Source organism: Cololabis saira, chromosome 7 (assembly GCF_033807715.1).
Source record: "Cololabis saira isolate AMF1-May2022 chromosome 7, fColSai1.1, whole genome shotgun sequence".
Taxonomy (NCBI): Eukaryota; Metazoa; Chordata; class Actinopteri; order Beloniformes; family Belonidae; genus Cololabis; species Cololabis saira.
The window spans coordinates 841,126-856,101 of record NC_084593.1 but is presented as its reverse complement, the minus strand read 5'-3'; the positions used below and the strand labels follow the sequence as shown (position 1 = coordinate 856,101).

Sequence of the window (14,976 nt, the reverse complement as noted above, 5' to 3'; positions counted from 1 at the left end):
TAACCTACTAGCAAATACTAGCACCTACTAGCAAGTACTAGCACCTACTAGCAAGTACTAGCACCTACTAGCAAGTACTAGCACCTACTAGCACCTACTAGCACCTACTAGCAATAACTAGCACCTACTAGCAAGTACTAGCACCTACTAGCAAGTACTAGCACCTACTAGCAAGTACTAGCACCTACTAGCACCTACTAGCAATAACTAGCACCTACTAGCAAGTACTAGCACCTACTAGCACCTACTAGCACCTACTAGCACCTACTAGCAATAACTAGCACCTACTAGCAAGTACTAGCACCTACTAGCAAGTACTAGCACCTACTAGCACCTACTAGCAATAACTAGCACCTACTAGCAAGTACTAGCACCTACTAGCACCTACTAGCAAATACTAGCACCTACTAGCACCTACTAGCAATAACTAGCACCTACTAGCAAATACTAGCACCTACTAGCAAATACTAGCGCCTACTAGCAAGTACTAGCACCTACTAGCAAGTACTAGCACCTACTAGCAAGTACTAGCACCTACTAGCAAGTACTAGCACCTACTAGCAAGTACTAGCACCTACTAGCACCTACTAGCAATAACTAGCACCTACTAGCAAGTACTAGCACCTACTAGCAAGTACTAGCACCTACTAGCACCTACTAGCAATAACTAGCACCTACTAGCAAGTACTAGCACCTACTAGCACCTACTAGCAAATACTAGCACCTACTAGCACCTACTAGCAATAACTAGCACCTACTAGCAAGTACTAGCACCTACTAGCAAATACTAGCGCCTACTAGCAAATACTAGCGCCTACTAGCAAATACTAGCACCTACTAGCAAATACTAGCACCTACTAGTACATACTAGCAAATACTAGCACCTACTAGCACCTACTACCAAGTACTAGCACCTACTAGCAAATACTAACACCTACTAGCAAATACTAGCACCTACTAGCAAATACTAGCACCTACTAACAAATACTAGTACCTACTAGCACCTACTAGCAAATACTAGCACCTACTAGCAAATACTAGTACCTACTAGCACCTACTAGCAAATACTAGTACCTACTAGCATCTACTAGCAAATACTAGTGCCTTCTAGCACCTACTAGCATGTACTAGCAAATACTAGCACCTACTAGCACCTACTAGCATGTACTAGCGCCTACTAGCATCTACTAGCACCTACTAGCACCCACCTGGCTAACGGTTGTGTCCCCCCAGGTACTGGGACCCGGGTCCGCGGGCCGACCCGTTCGAGGACATGCGCTACATCTGGGGCGGGTTCTCGTACCTGCAGGACGCCGTGGAGCAAGGAATCATCCGGGCCGTTACCGGCACCCGGGAGAGGACCGGAGTCTACCTGCAGCAGATGCCGTACCCCTGCTACGTAGACGACATGTAAGCTACCGCTACCCCTGCTACGTAGACGACATGTAAGCTACCGCTACCCCTGCTACGTAGACGACATGTAAGCTACCGCTACCCCGGCTACGTAGACGGCATGTAAGCTAACGCTACCCCTGCTACGTAGACGACATGTAAGCTACCGCTACCCCTGCTACGTAGACGACATGTAAGCTAACGCTACCCCTGCTACGTAGACGACATGTAAGCTAACGCTAACCGCTACCCCTGCTACGTAGACGACATGTAAGCTAATGCTACCCTGCTACGTAGACGACATGTAAGCTAACGCTACCCTGCTACGTAGACGACATGTAAGCTAACGCTACCCTGCTACGTAGACGACATGTAAGCTAACGCTACCCTGCTACGTAGACGACATGTAAGCTAACGCTACCCCTGCTACGTAGACGACATGTAACATGACTTGGCTAACGCTACCTGCCTAACGTGACCTTATTATCGTGTCCTGGCTAACGTGACCTGGCTAACGTGATCTTTTTGATTTGATTTGATTTGATCTTTATTCATCTTGAACAAAACAATTAAAAAAAACACACCATACATCAACAACAATAATAAAGCACAACCAGTTTTGTTCAAGAAGGGACAGGAAGAAGCAAATGCTTATCTAGTCCGGCCCCTTCTTGCAATATAAGAATATCCAATATATAAAAGAATAATAGCAATAATAATACTAACAACAATAATACATATATACAGTATATACCCTTCTTCTTGACATATAAAATTATGTCAATATAAAAGTAATTAAAAGACAAGTGAGTCAATAATAAAAGTAGCTAAAACGAAAGGCATCAAGCACAGTAGAGAAGAAAAAAAAGTCAATGAAAAAAAACAAAAACAATCACCATAATAAAAGTAGCTAAGAAAGAAGGAAAAGCATCATGCACAGAAGAAAAAAAGACAATGAAAAAATAATAAAATAAAAAATCATGGTCATTATAACATCTAATGTTGGTAGTTCAGTATGAGAATCTGCTTATAGCAGCGTTTGAATAGCCTGATGTTCTTGCAGACCTTCACACTTTCATCAAGGTTGTTCCAGAGTGTTATACCAAACACTGAAATGCACATCTTTTTCAATGAAGTATGAGCCATTGTCTGTTTAAAAGTGTGTTTATTCCATAAATCATGAATACCATCTCTTCTCCTAAATAACGTTTGGATGTTTCCAGGTAAACTATTATTCCAGGCTTTAAACATGGTCTGTGCCGTTTTGAATTTCACCAAATCTGGAAACTTGAGAAAATAAGAATTTAAAAACAAATTATTCATATGATCTAGGTATCCCGCTCCGTTTATTAACCTCACTGCTCGTTTTTGTTTTTTAATTATTTATCTTGTTAACGTGACCTAGCTAACGTCCCCTTGCTAACGCCGCCTGGCTAACGTGACCTCGTTATCGTGTCTTGCTAATGTGACCTGGCTAACGCCCCCCTGGCTAATGTGACCTGGCTAACGCCCCCCTGGCTAACGTGACCTTGTTATCGTGACCTTGTTATCGTGACCTTGTTATCGTGTCCTGGCTAACGATACCTGGCTAACGCGACCTGGTTATTGTGTCCTGGCTAACGTGACCTGGCTAACGTGACCTTGTTATCGTGTCCTGGCTAACGCCCCCTGGCTAATGCCCCCCTGGCTAACGTGACATGGCTAATGTGTCCTGGCTAACGCCCCCTGGCTAACGCCTCCTCCCTCCCTCCTAGCTTCCTGCGGGTGATGAGCCGCTCCATGCCGCTCTTCATGACGCTAGCGTGGATGTACTCGGTGTCTCTGATCCTGAAGGGCGTGGTCTACGAGAAGGAGGCGCGGCTGAAGGAAACCATGAGGATCATGGGATTGGACAACGGGATCCTGTGGCTCAGCTGGTTCCTCAGCAGCCTGATCCCGCTGCTGGTCAGCGCCGCGCTGCTGGTGCTGGTGCTCAAGGTGCTGCACCGCTAACACAAGCTACACCCGCTACACCTGCTACACCCGCTACACCTGCTAACACCCGCTACGGACCCAGCTACACCCGCTACACCTGCTACACCCGCTACACCTGCTAATACCCGCTACAGACCCAGCTAGAGCCGCTACAGATCCAGCTACACACTCAGGGCTAAAGCTACATATCTTTATTATGGGCATGCCAAGTAGTGGCCGCCCGGACCGCAGCGTGCACCCATTCATGTCAGACATCGTTGGATGCGTCTCCATCGTGCCTTGATGGGCATTACTTTTCTCAGTCAAAACAAAACAAAACAAACACTCGGCCCGATTGGCCCTAAAGGACCGTACAACCTCATCATGCTAATTATTACGGTGTTTACGATATTTAACTTTCAATTTAAAAACATTTTCCATTTTATTTTGGACGCTTGTTGCTAAGCAACGGTTTATCGTAAAGACATCATTACAACATTGAAAAAACTGGGACGCGTTTTACTACAACATATTTTAGTCTCATCATGCTAGCTATTAGCCTACGGTTTTTGAGATATTTAACTTTTCTAATTTTCAAGCTAACGGAAATTTGGGGCTTTCCCATATCAAAATTTCCTGAAATTTTCTAGTTTATGTATTTAAATTTTATTTAACCAGGTAAGACAACAGATTCTCATTTCCAACGACGACCTGAGCAAGAGGTAGTACAGAGAGTCAAACACATACGATCACAGGGAAACAAACTATCAACACCGTATATGTAAAACACACGCAACACATGAAACATCTAAGTAGAAAGTGTTAGCGCTGCTCCGGGAGAGTTACAAACATGTGCAATGAACCCAGATGAACGTTGGGCGTGTGTTTTTGGAGGAGAATGAGGTGAATGTGTGAAGTTTAAGTGTTGATGATATTATTATTATTATTATTATTATTATTATTATTATTATTATTATTATTATTGTGGTAGATGATATTATTATTATTATTATTATTATTATTATTATTATTATTATTATCGTGGTATATGATATTATTATTATTTTATTATTATTATTATTATTATTATTACTATTATTGTTTTTATTGTGGTGTAAGATATTATTTTATTATTATTATTAGTAGTAGTAGTAATTATTATTATTATTATTATTATTATTATTATTATTATTATTATTATTATTATTAGTAGTAGTAGTAGTAGTAGTAGTAGTAGTAGTAGTAGTAGTAGTAGTAGTAGTAATTATTATTATTATCCAGGGAGGGACTGCATGTGTACAAGTTGGCATCATCGGCATATAGAATGTGCGAACTGCAGCAGAAGCTACGTTGTTTCTATAGATTTTAAACCGGGTTCCTGTTTAACGTGACTCTGTCTATGTGTGAGGTTCCCCAGGGCTCCGTATCGGCCCCCTGTAGTTTTTACTGTCTATGTGTGAGGTTCCCCAGGGCTCAGTATCGGCCCCCTGTAGTTTTTACTGTCTATGTGTGAGGTTCCCCAGGGCTCAGTATCGGCCCCCTGTAGTTTTTACCATTACTGTCTATGTGTGAGGTTCCCCAGGGCTCAGTATCGGCCCCTGTAGTTTTTACCATTACTGTCTATGTGTGAGGTTCCCCAGGGCTCAGTATCGGGCCCCTGTAGTTTTTACCATTACTGTCTATGTGTGAGGTTCCCCAGGGCTCAGTATCGGGCCCCTGTAGTTTTTACTGTCTATGTGTGAGGTTCCCCAGGGCTCCGTATCGGCCCCTGTAGTTTTTACTGTCTATGTGTGAGGTTCCCCAGGGCTCCGTATCGGGCCCCTGTAGTTTTTACTGTCTATGTGTGAGGTTCCCCAGGGCTCCGTATCGGCCCCCTGTAGTTTTTACTGTCTATGTGTGAGGTTCCCCAGGGCTCAGTATCGGCCCCTGTAGTTTTTACTGTCTATGTGTGAGGTTCCCCAGGGCTCAGTATCGGGCCCCCTGTAGTTTTTACTGTCTATGTGTGAGGTTCCCCAGGGCTCAGTATCGGGCCCCCTGTAGTTTTTACTGTCTATGTGTGAGGTTCCCCAGGGCTCAGTATCGGCCCCTGTAGTTTTTACTGTCTATGTGTGAGGTTCCCCAGGGCTCAGTATCGGGCCCCCTGTAGTTTTTACTGTCTATGTGTGAGGTTCCCCAGGGCTCAGTATCGGCCCCTGTAGTTTTTACCATTACTGTCTATGTGTGAGGTTCCCCAGGGCTCAGTATCGGCCCCTGTAGTTTTTACCATTACTGTCTATGTGTGAGGTTCCCCAGGGCTCAGTATCGGGCCCTGTAGTTTTTACTGTCTATGTGTGAGGTTCCCCAGGGCTCAGTATCGGCCCCTGTAGTTTTTACTGTCTATGTGTGAGGTTCCCCAGGGGCTCAGTATCGGCCCCTGTAGTTTTTATCATTACTGTCTATGTGTGAGGTTCCCCAGGGCTCAGTATCGGCCCCCTGTAGTTTTTACCATTACTGTCTATGTGTGAGGTTCCCCAGGGCTCCGTATCGGCCCCCTGTAGTTTTTATCATTACTGTCTATGTGTGAGGTTCCCCAGGGCTCAGTATCGGCCCCTGTAGTTTTTACTGTCTATGTGTGAGGTTCCCCAGGGCTCCGTATCGGGCCCCTGTAGTTTTTACCATTACTGTCTCTGTGTGAGGTTCCCCAGGGCTCAGTATCGGCCCCTGTAGTTTTTACTGTCTATGTGTGAGGTTCCCCAGGGCTCCGTATCGGCCCCTGTAGTTTTTACTGTCTATGTGTGAGGTTCCCCAGGGCTCCGTATCGGCCCCCTGTAGTTTTTACTGTCTATGTGTGAGGTTCCCCAGGGCTCAGTATCGGCCCCTGTAGTTTTTACTGTCTATGTGTGAGGTTCCCCAGGGCTCAGTATCGGGCCCCCTGTAGTTTTTACTGTCTATGTGTGAGGTTCCCCAGGGCTCAGTATCGGCCCCCTGTAGTTTTTACCATTACTGTCTATGTGTGAGGTTCCCCAGGGCTCCGTATCGGCCCCCTGTAGTTTTTATCATTACTGTCTATGTGTGAGGTTCCCCAGGGCTCAGTATCGGCCCCTGTAGTTTTTACTGTCTATGTGTGAGGTTCCCCAGGGCTCCGTATCGGGCCCCTGTAGTTTTTACCATTACTGTCTCTGTGTGAGGTTCCCCAGGGCTCAGTATCGGCCCCTGTAGTTTTTACTGTCTATGTGTGAGGTTCCCCAGGGCTCCGTATCGGCCCCTGTAGTTTTTACTGTCTATGTGTGAGGTTCCCCAGGGCTCCGTATCGGCCCCTGTAGTTTTTACTGTCTATGTGTGAGGTTCCCCAGGGCTCAGTATCGGCCCCTGTAGTTTTTACTGTCTATGTGTGAGGTTCCCCAGGGCTCAGTATCGGCCCCTGTAGTTTTTACCATTACTGTCTATGTGTGAGGTTCCCCAGGGCTCAGTATCGGCCCCCTGTAGTTTTTACTGTCTATGTGTGAGGTTCCCCAGGGCTCAGTATCGGCCCCTGTAGTTTTTACCATTACTGTCTATGTGTGAGGTTCCCCAGGGCTCAGTATCGCCCCCTGTAGTTTTTACCATTATCTATGTGTGAGGTTCCCCAGGGCTCCGTATCGGCCCCTGTAGTTTTTACCATTATCTATGTGTGAGGTTCCCCAGGGCTCAGTATCAGCCCCCTGTAGTTTTTACCATTACTGTCTGTGTGAGGTTCCCCAGGGCTCAGTATCGCCCCCTGTAGTTTTTACCATTATCTATGTGTGAGGTTCCCCAGGGCTCAGTATTGGCCCCTGTAGTTTTTACCATTACTGTCGGTGTGTGAGGTTCCCCAGGGCTCAGTATCGGCCCCTGTAGTTTTTACCATTACTGTCGGTGTGTGAGGTTCCCCAGGGCTCAGTATCGGCCCCTGTAGTTTGTGTCGTTAAACCGTCACTTCCTGTTTCTGCAGATGGGGAACCTGCTTCCCTACAGCGACCCCGGCGTGGTTTTCCTGTTCCTGGCGTCGTACGCCGTCGTCACCATCATGCAGTGTTTCCTGCTCAGCACGGCCTTCTCGCGCGCTAACCTAGCGGCGGCGTGCGGCGGCATCATCTACTTCACGCTCTACCTGCCCTACGTGCTCTGTGTGGCCTGGACGGATTACATCGGTTACGGAGCCAAGGTGTTCGCGGTGAGTCCTCGCTAACTCGCTAACATGAGCTGGCTAACGAGACCTAGATAACGAGACCTGGCTAACGTGACCTCGCTAACGTGACCTCGCTAACGTGACCTCGCTAATGTTTTTTTTTTTTTTTTTTTTTCTCTTTTTTTCTTCTTTTTTTCTTTTTTTCTTCTTTTTTTCTCTTTTTTTCCTTCTTTTTTTCCTTTTTCCTTCTTTTTTCTCTTTTTTTTCCCTTATTTTTCTCCTTTTTTCTCTTTTTTCCCTTATTTTTCTCCTTTTTTTCTCTTTTTTTCCTTATTTTTTCCCTTTTTTCTCTTTTTTTCCTTATTTTTTTCCTTTTTTCTCTTTTTTTCTATTTTTTCCTTTTTTTCTTTTTTTCTCTTTTTTCCTTCTTTTTTCCTTTTTTTCTTCTTTTTTTCTCTTTTTTTTCCTTATTTTTTCCCTTTTTTTTTTCTTTTTTTCCTTTTTTTCTTCTTTTTTCTTATTACATGTGACCTGGCTAACGTGTCTTTGCTAACGCGACCTTGCTAACTTGTCCTCTGTCCCCAGAGCCTGCTGTCCCCCGTGGCGTTCGGGTTCGGGTGCGAGTACTTCTCCCTGTTCGAGGAGCAGGGCGTGGGGATCCAGTGGTCCAACCTGGTGTCCAGCCCGGTCCAGGAGGACGACTTCAGTCTCCGCTCCGCTATCGTGCTGATGTACGTGGACTCGGTCCTGTACGGAGTCCTGACCTGGTACCTGGAGGCCGTGTTCCCCGGTGAGTCCCGGACCCGGGTCTGGGTCTGGTTCTGGTTACTGTTCTGGTCCTGGTCCTGGTCCTGGTCCTGGTCTGGTCCTGGTCCTGGTCCTGGTCCTGGTTCTGATTGTGGTTCTAGACCTGGTTCCGGTTCTGATCCCCGACCCGTGTCCCCACAGGTCAGTACGGGATCCCGCGGCCCTGGTACTTCCTGTTCACCAAGTCCTACTGGACCGGAGAGAAGGACGGATCCGGGAAAGTCCCGCTGAGGAGAGGAACCACGTCAGGTGGGTGTTAGCGGGGTTAGCGTTAGCGGGTCATATTAGCCAGGTCCCGTTAGCGAAGACACGTTAGCGAGGTCACGTTAGCGAAGACACGTTAGTGTTGAGGAATTTACCAAACCATTTCAGAAGTCCGCTTTGTGGTATATGAGTCTGGTTGAAATGTTGACCCAGATTGATTTGGCCACAGGGTTTTTATACAAAAGTTCAATCAACAAAGACAGGAATAAACAAGCCAAGTGAGAGGTGTGAACTTTCAGTTTTGGGACTACCCCTGAGGAGTCAGGAAGTCCATATATGGTCTTCGTCTCTGCAGGGGCTGGAAGTCAAAGCCACTCCCCCGGTGCCTGTCTCGGCAGGGATGCAAGACGCCGGAACTTGTGTGAGACAATTGGTCACAGACGAAAATCACCCCATGGGGTGCTCTAGTGTTCCAAGTCTGTTTGAGGAAACTTCCAAGGTGTGATAGGAAGTTGAAGCTAGCTCAAAGGTGTTGAGTCCAGTTCAAAGCCCCGCAGGGGGTAGGAGGCTGGAGCAATCCACAAGGCGTCGTTGTCCCTGCAGGGGCCACGTGCTGTTAGAATGCTTCATCATTAGCAAGGTCACGTTAGCGAAGACACGTTAGCAAGGTCAAGTTAGCAAAGTCACGTTAGTGAGGTCACGTTAGCAAGGTCAAGTTAGCAAAGACATGTTAGCGCGGTCACGTTAGCAAGGTCAAGTTAGCAAAGACATGTTAGCGAGGTCACGTTAGCAAGGTCAAGTTAGCAAAGACATGTTAGCGAGGTCACGTTAGCAAGGTCAAGTTAGCAAAGACATGTTAGCGAGGTCACGTTAGCAAGGTCAAGTTAGCAAAGACACGTTAGCGAGGTCACGTTAGCAAGGTCAAGTTAGCAAAGACATGTTAGCGAGGTCACGTTAGCAAGGTAAAGTTGGCAAAGACACGTTAGCGAGGTCACGTTCGCAAGGTAAAGTTAGCAAAGACATGTTAGTGAGGTTGCGTTAGGGAGGGGGGTCTCCAGGTCTCCGGTTTTTCAGGTCTCCAGTTTTTCAGGTCTCCAGTTTTTCTTCTGTCCCCCTACAGAGGTCCTGATGGAGGAGGAGCCGGCCCACCTGGACCCGGGCGTTTACATCCAGGACCTGGTCAAGGTTTACCGACACGGCAGGAAGTTAGCGGTGGACGGACTGACGCTCGGATTCTACGAGGGACAGATCACGTCCTTCCTGGGACACAACGGGGCCGGCAAGACCACCACCATGTACGTAAGGGGGGCGGGCAAGACCAGCACCATGTACGTAAGGGGGGCGGGCAAGACCAGCACCATGTACGTAAGGGGGGCGGGCAAGACCAGCACCATGTACGTAAGGGGGCGGCAAGACCAGCACCATGTACGTAAGGGGGGCGGGCAAGACCAGCACCATGTACGTAAGGGGGGCGGGCAAGACCAGCACCATGTACGTAAGGGGGGCGGGCAAGACCTGCACCATGTACGTAAGGGGGCGGCAAGACCAGCACCATGTACGTAAGGGGGGCGGGCAAGACCAGCACCATGTACGTAAGGGGGCGGCAAGACCAGCACCATGTACGTAAGGGGGCGGCAAGACCAGCACCATGTACGTAAGGGGGGGTCCAGGTCCAGGTCCAGTTCCTGGTCCAGGTCCAGGTCCAGGTCCTGGTCCTGGTCCAGGTCCAGGTCCAGGTCCAGGTCCAGGTCTAGTCACCCTCTTCTTCCTCCTGGCTGGCTCGCCAGAATTTCTTTAGCGACTTGAATTAGCTTTAGAAAAGGATGAATAAATAAGAAATAAAAAACAACACAAATTTACAGGATTTATTTTTCTCAGTATACTTCTTTCTTTTATCTGTTATCACAATATAAATACACAATAAAAATAATACCATAAAAAATCAAATTAATAAATGCAAAAAATAAATAAATCAACCTTTCTATTTAGAAGTCCACCTGTCAGATAAACATCTATTTTTATATTAATTTAATTCTAATATTAATGGTTACATTTATTTCTATTTATCCCTATGTATCCCTGTTTTATTTTACCATTTAATTTAATTTCTTTATAGGTGGTTAATTAGTTTCCTTAAACCCAAAATAAATAAATAAACAAGTACAACACTAAAAACAATAAAAATTAATAATAACAATTATATCAATTCAATTCGATCAAATAAACAAGAAAATAAGTCAAACTTTTCCTGGTTGGCTCGGCCACTTCAGCTTTCACTGAACAATTAAAGTTCTTTTTCTCCAGGTTTCTCTGGTTGTGAAAACAGACAGGAGGGAGATCTGTTCCAGGTTTTACTTTGTTTTTACTTTCTCGTTGAATATTTTTCTCTATGGATATTTATCCAAATCAATCAGCTGTTTTTCAGCTGCTGCTCAGCGTTCTCGTCTCCTGGTCACAACTTCTTTTTATGCTGCATGAACTGTCATGACGTTTTCTGATTAAAGTAAGTTATTATTTTTTTTAAACCAATAATTTATTATTTCAATCATCTTCATATAGCTGCCAATCACTCTAAGTGAAATAAATAAAAAAATTTAAGCTGCAAGCAGCGATGAACGGATGAACGGGCCCTTGCGCGTGCAATTTTCACCAATAAAGGTCAAGGACTTAAAATTGAGTCCGATGAACCACCACGAGTCTTTATGTCAAACTATTATAAAGTTATGGCAGAAAATAGGAACTATCAAATATGGACAAATCAGATGAAGGGGGGGGGGGGGCGCACTTTTTGGCGTCTAGCGTTGCCACGGTAACGCTTTTGAAAGAGAAAAGTAATGCGTGGTGTCGCAGGATGGAGACGCACATTTTGATGTATAACACACTTGGGTGCACGTTACGGTTCGGGCTGAATTAACGGACGAAGAAATGGCATAAATTGCACCAAAAAGACACGATTAATTCAAAATGGCCGACTTCCTGTTGGGTTTGGGCCATGGCACCAAGAGACTTTTCTTTAAGTTGTGACATGATACAGGTGTGTAACGATTTTCCTGCATGTCCGTCAAACCGTATTGTGGGGCTTGAGGCACAAAGTTTTCTAGGGGGCGCTGTTGAGCCGTTAGGCCACGCCCATTAATGCAAACCAGTAAATATCACATTTATCACCAGGACTGGATTGGTGCAAAATTTGGTGACTTTTGGGTAAAACTCCTTGGTAACCGTGGGTTACCCTCTCATCCCCCCCAGGTCCCTGCAGGTCTAGCGTGACCCCCCTGGTCCTCCCTGGTCCTGCAGGTCTAGCGTGACCCCCCTGGTCCTGCAGGTCTAGCGTGACCCCCCTGGTCCTCCCTGGTCTTGCAGGTCTAGCGTGACCCCCCTGGTCCCCCCTGGTCCTGCAGGTCTAGCGTGACCCCCCTGGTCCTCCCTGGTCCTGCAGGTCTAGCGTGACCCCCCTGGTCCTCCCTGGTCTTGCAGGTCTAGCGTGACCCCCCTGGTCCTGCAGGTCTAGCGTGACCCCCCTGGTCCTCCCTGGTCCTGCAGGTCTAGCGTGACCCCCCTGGTCCTCCCTGGTCCTGCAGGTCTAGCGTGACCCCCCTGGTCCTGCAGGTCTAGCGTGACCCCCCTGGTCCCCCTTGGTCCTGCAGGTCTAACGTGACCCCCCTTTCTCACCCCCCCAGGTCCATCCTAACGGGTCTCCTCCCCCCGACCTCCGGAACCGCCTTCATCCTGGGCCGAGACATCCGGACTGAACTCAGCGCCGTCAGACAAAGTCTGGGAGTCTGTCCCCAACACAACGTCCTGTTCAGCATGTGAGTATCTGCAGAACCAGGACCTGGTCTGAACCAGGACCAGGACCTGGTCCCCAACACAACGTCCTGTTCAGCATGTGAGTATCCGGTCCTGGTCCTGGTCCTGGTTCTGGTTCTAGTCCCCAACACAACGTCCTGTTCAGCATGTGAGTATCCGGTCCTGGTTCTGGTTCTGGTTCTGGTCCTGGTCCTGGTCCCCAACACAACGTCCTGTTCAGCATGTGAGTATCCGGTCCTGGTTCTGGTTCTGGTTCTGGTCCTGGTCCTGGTCCCCAACACAACGTCCTGTTCAGCATGTGAGTATCCGGTCCTGGTCCTGGTCCTGGTCCTGGTCCAGGTCCTGGTCCTGGTCCTGGTCCTGGTCCTGGTCCAGGTCCTGGTCCTGGTCCTGGTCCTGGTCCTGGACCTGGTCCTGGTCCTGATCCTGATCCTCAGACCCAATCCATTTATTTATTAATTTATTTTTATTATAAATATTATAATATTTTATTTAATTATTATTTTTGTTTTCATTTGTTTTTTTTGTTGTTTTTTTAACCTTTTTAAAATTTATTTTTAATTCATTTATTTTTTAAATGTATTTATTTTCTTTAATTTATTTTTTATTTTCTTTTTTTAATTCTTTTTTTAATTCTTTTTAATTCTTTTTTAATTGTATTTATTGAATTAATTAATTAATTTATTAATTTTTTTATTAATTTATTATTCATTTTTTCTGAATACATGATTGCGGAATTATTCTATTCGTATTTAAAATCGGAATAAACCAGCCTCTTACTTCGGAAGTCTGGTCCCGGTTCTGGTCACAGTTTAATTCCCATTCACTTCGGTTTGAAAGAGAAAGAAAGAAAGAAACAAAGAAAGAAACAAAGAAACAAAGAAAGGAGTTTAGTTTGATTCCAATTTAGTTCAGTTTGATTCCCATTGATTCCCATTCACTCCAGTTTGATTCGGTTCAGTTTGATTCCCATTCACTCCAGTTTGATTCGGTTCAGTTTGATTCCCATTCACTCCAGTTTATTCCGCTTCACTCCGGTTGATTCCGATTCACTCCAGTCGGATTCCCATTCACTCCAGTTTATTCCGCTTCACTCCGGTTGATTCCGATTCACTCCAGTCGGATTCCCATTCACTCCAGTTTTCCTCCGCTTCACTCCGGTTCACTCCGATTCACTCCAGTTTCCCTCCGGTTCACTCCCATTCACTCCAGTTTTCCTCCGGTTGATTCCCATTCACTCCGGTTTTCCTCCGGTCCCCAGGCTGACGGTGGAGGAGCACATCTGGTTCTACGGGCGTCTGAAGGGTTTGTCGGAGTCGCAGGTCCAGGCGGAGATCCGGGTGATCCTGCGCGACACCGGCCTCCCGCACAAGCGCGGCTGCCGGACCAGCTTCCTGTCGGGGGGGATGCAGCGCAAGCTATCGGTGGCGCTAGCCTTCGTGGGCGGAGCCAAGGTGGTGATTCTGGACGAGCCCACGGCCGGGGTCGACCCGTACGCTAGGAGAGGAATCTGGGACCTGCTGCTCAAGTACCGCCAAGGTGAGCTAACGCCGCTAACGCTAACACCACCTGCTGCTCAAGTACCACCAAGGTGAGCTAACGCCGCTAACGCTAACACCACCTGCTGCTCAAGTACCGCCAAGGTGAGCTAACGCTAACACCACCTGCTGCTCAAGTACCGCCAAGGTGAGCGCACGCTGCTAACGCTAACACCACCTGCTGCTCAAGTACCGCCAAGGTGAGCTAACGCTGCTAACGCTAACACCACCTGCTGCTCAAGTACCGCCAAGGTGAGCTAACGCCGCTAATGCTAACACCACCTGCTGCTCAAGTACCGCCAAGGTGAGCTAACGCCGCTAACGCTAACACCACCTGCTGCTCAAGTACCGCTAGGGTGAGAAGCTAACCCGCTAACGCGACCTTGCTAACGTGATCTCGCTAACGTGACCTGGCTAAAATAAACGTAACAAACGTAGAATAAACGTAAAATAAACGTAACAAACGTAACAACATAACAAACGTAGAATAAACGTAACAAACGTAGAATAAACGTAACAAACGTAGAATAAACGTAACAAATGTAGAATAAACGTAGAATAAACGTAAATAAACATAGAACAAATGTAACAAACGTAGAATAAACGTAGAATAAACGTAACAAACGTAGAATAAACGTAAATAAACATAGAACAAACGTAACAAACGTAGAATAAACGTAACAAAAATAGAATAAACGTAATAAATGAAGAATAAATGTAACAAACGTAGAATAAACGTAACAAACGTAACAACATAACAAACGTAGAATAAACGTAACAAATGTAGAATAAATATAAAATAAACGTAACAAACTTACAATAAATGTAAAATAAACTTAACAAACAGGGGTCTGGTTTTGGGTCCTGGTCTAACCCGTGTCTTCGCTAACGTGATCTTGCTAACGTGTCTTCGTTAACGTGACCTTGCTAACGTGTCTTCGCTAACGTGACCTTTTTAACGTGTCTTCGCTAACGTGACCTTGCTAATGTGTCTTCGCTAACGTGACCTTGCTAACGTGTCTTCGCTAACGTGACCTTGCTAACGTGTCTTCGCTAACGTGACCTTGCTAACGTGTCTTCGCTAACGTGACCTTGCTAACGTGTCTTCGCTAACGTGATCTTGCTAACGTGTCTTTGCTAACGTGACCT

At 46.4% G+C, this 14,976-nt stretch overlaps 1 protein-coding gene across 1 annotated transcript in view; it reads left to right on the top strand.

The window, feature by feature from the left end:
- Window positions 1–14,976, top strand: part of LOC133446709 (phospholipid-transporting ATPase ABCA1-like) — a 118,566-nt gene that overhangs the window by 36,975 nt on the left and 66,615 nt on the right. The window contains exons 14-21 of the mRNA XM_061724701.1: window positions 1,234–1,410; window positions 3,147–3,369; window positions 7,295–7,516; window positions 8,057–8,261; window positions 8,420–8,527; window positions 9,603–9,777; window positions 12,160–12,291; window positions 13,551–13,828. Coding sequence (XP_061580685.1) covers window positions 1,234–1,410; window positions 3,147–3,369; window positions 7,295–7,516; window positions 8,057–8,261; window positions 8,420–8,527; window positions 9,603–9,777; window positions 12,160–12,291; window positions 13,551–13,828 — 1,520 coding nt within the window. The remainder of the gene's footprint in view (window positions 1–1,233; window positions 1,411–3,146; window positions 3,370–7,294; window positions 7,517–8,056; window positions 8,262–8,419; window positions 8,528–9,602; window positions 9,778–12,159; window positions 12,292–13,550; window positions 13,829–14,976) is intronic.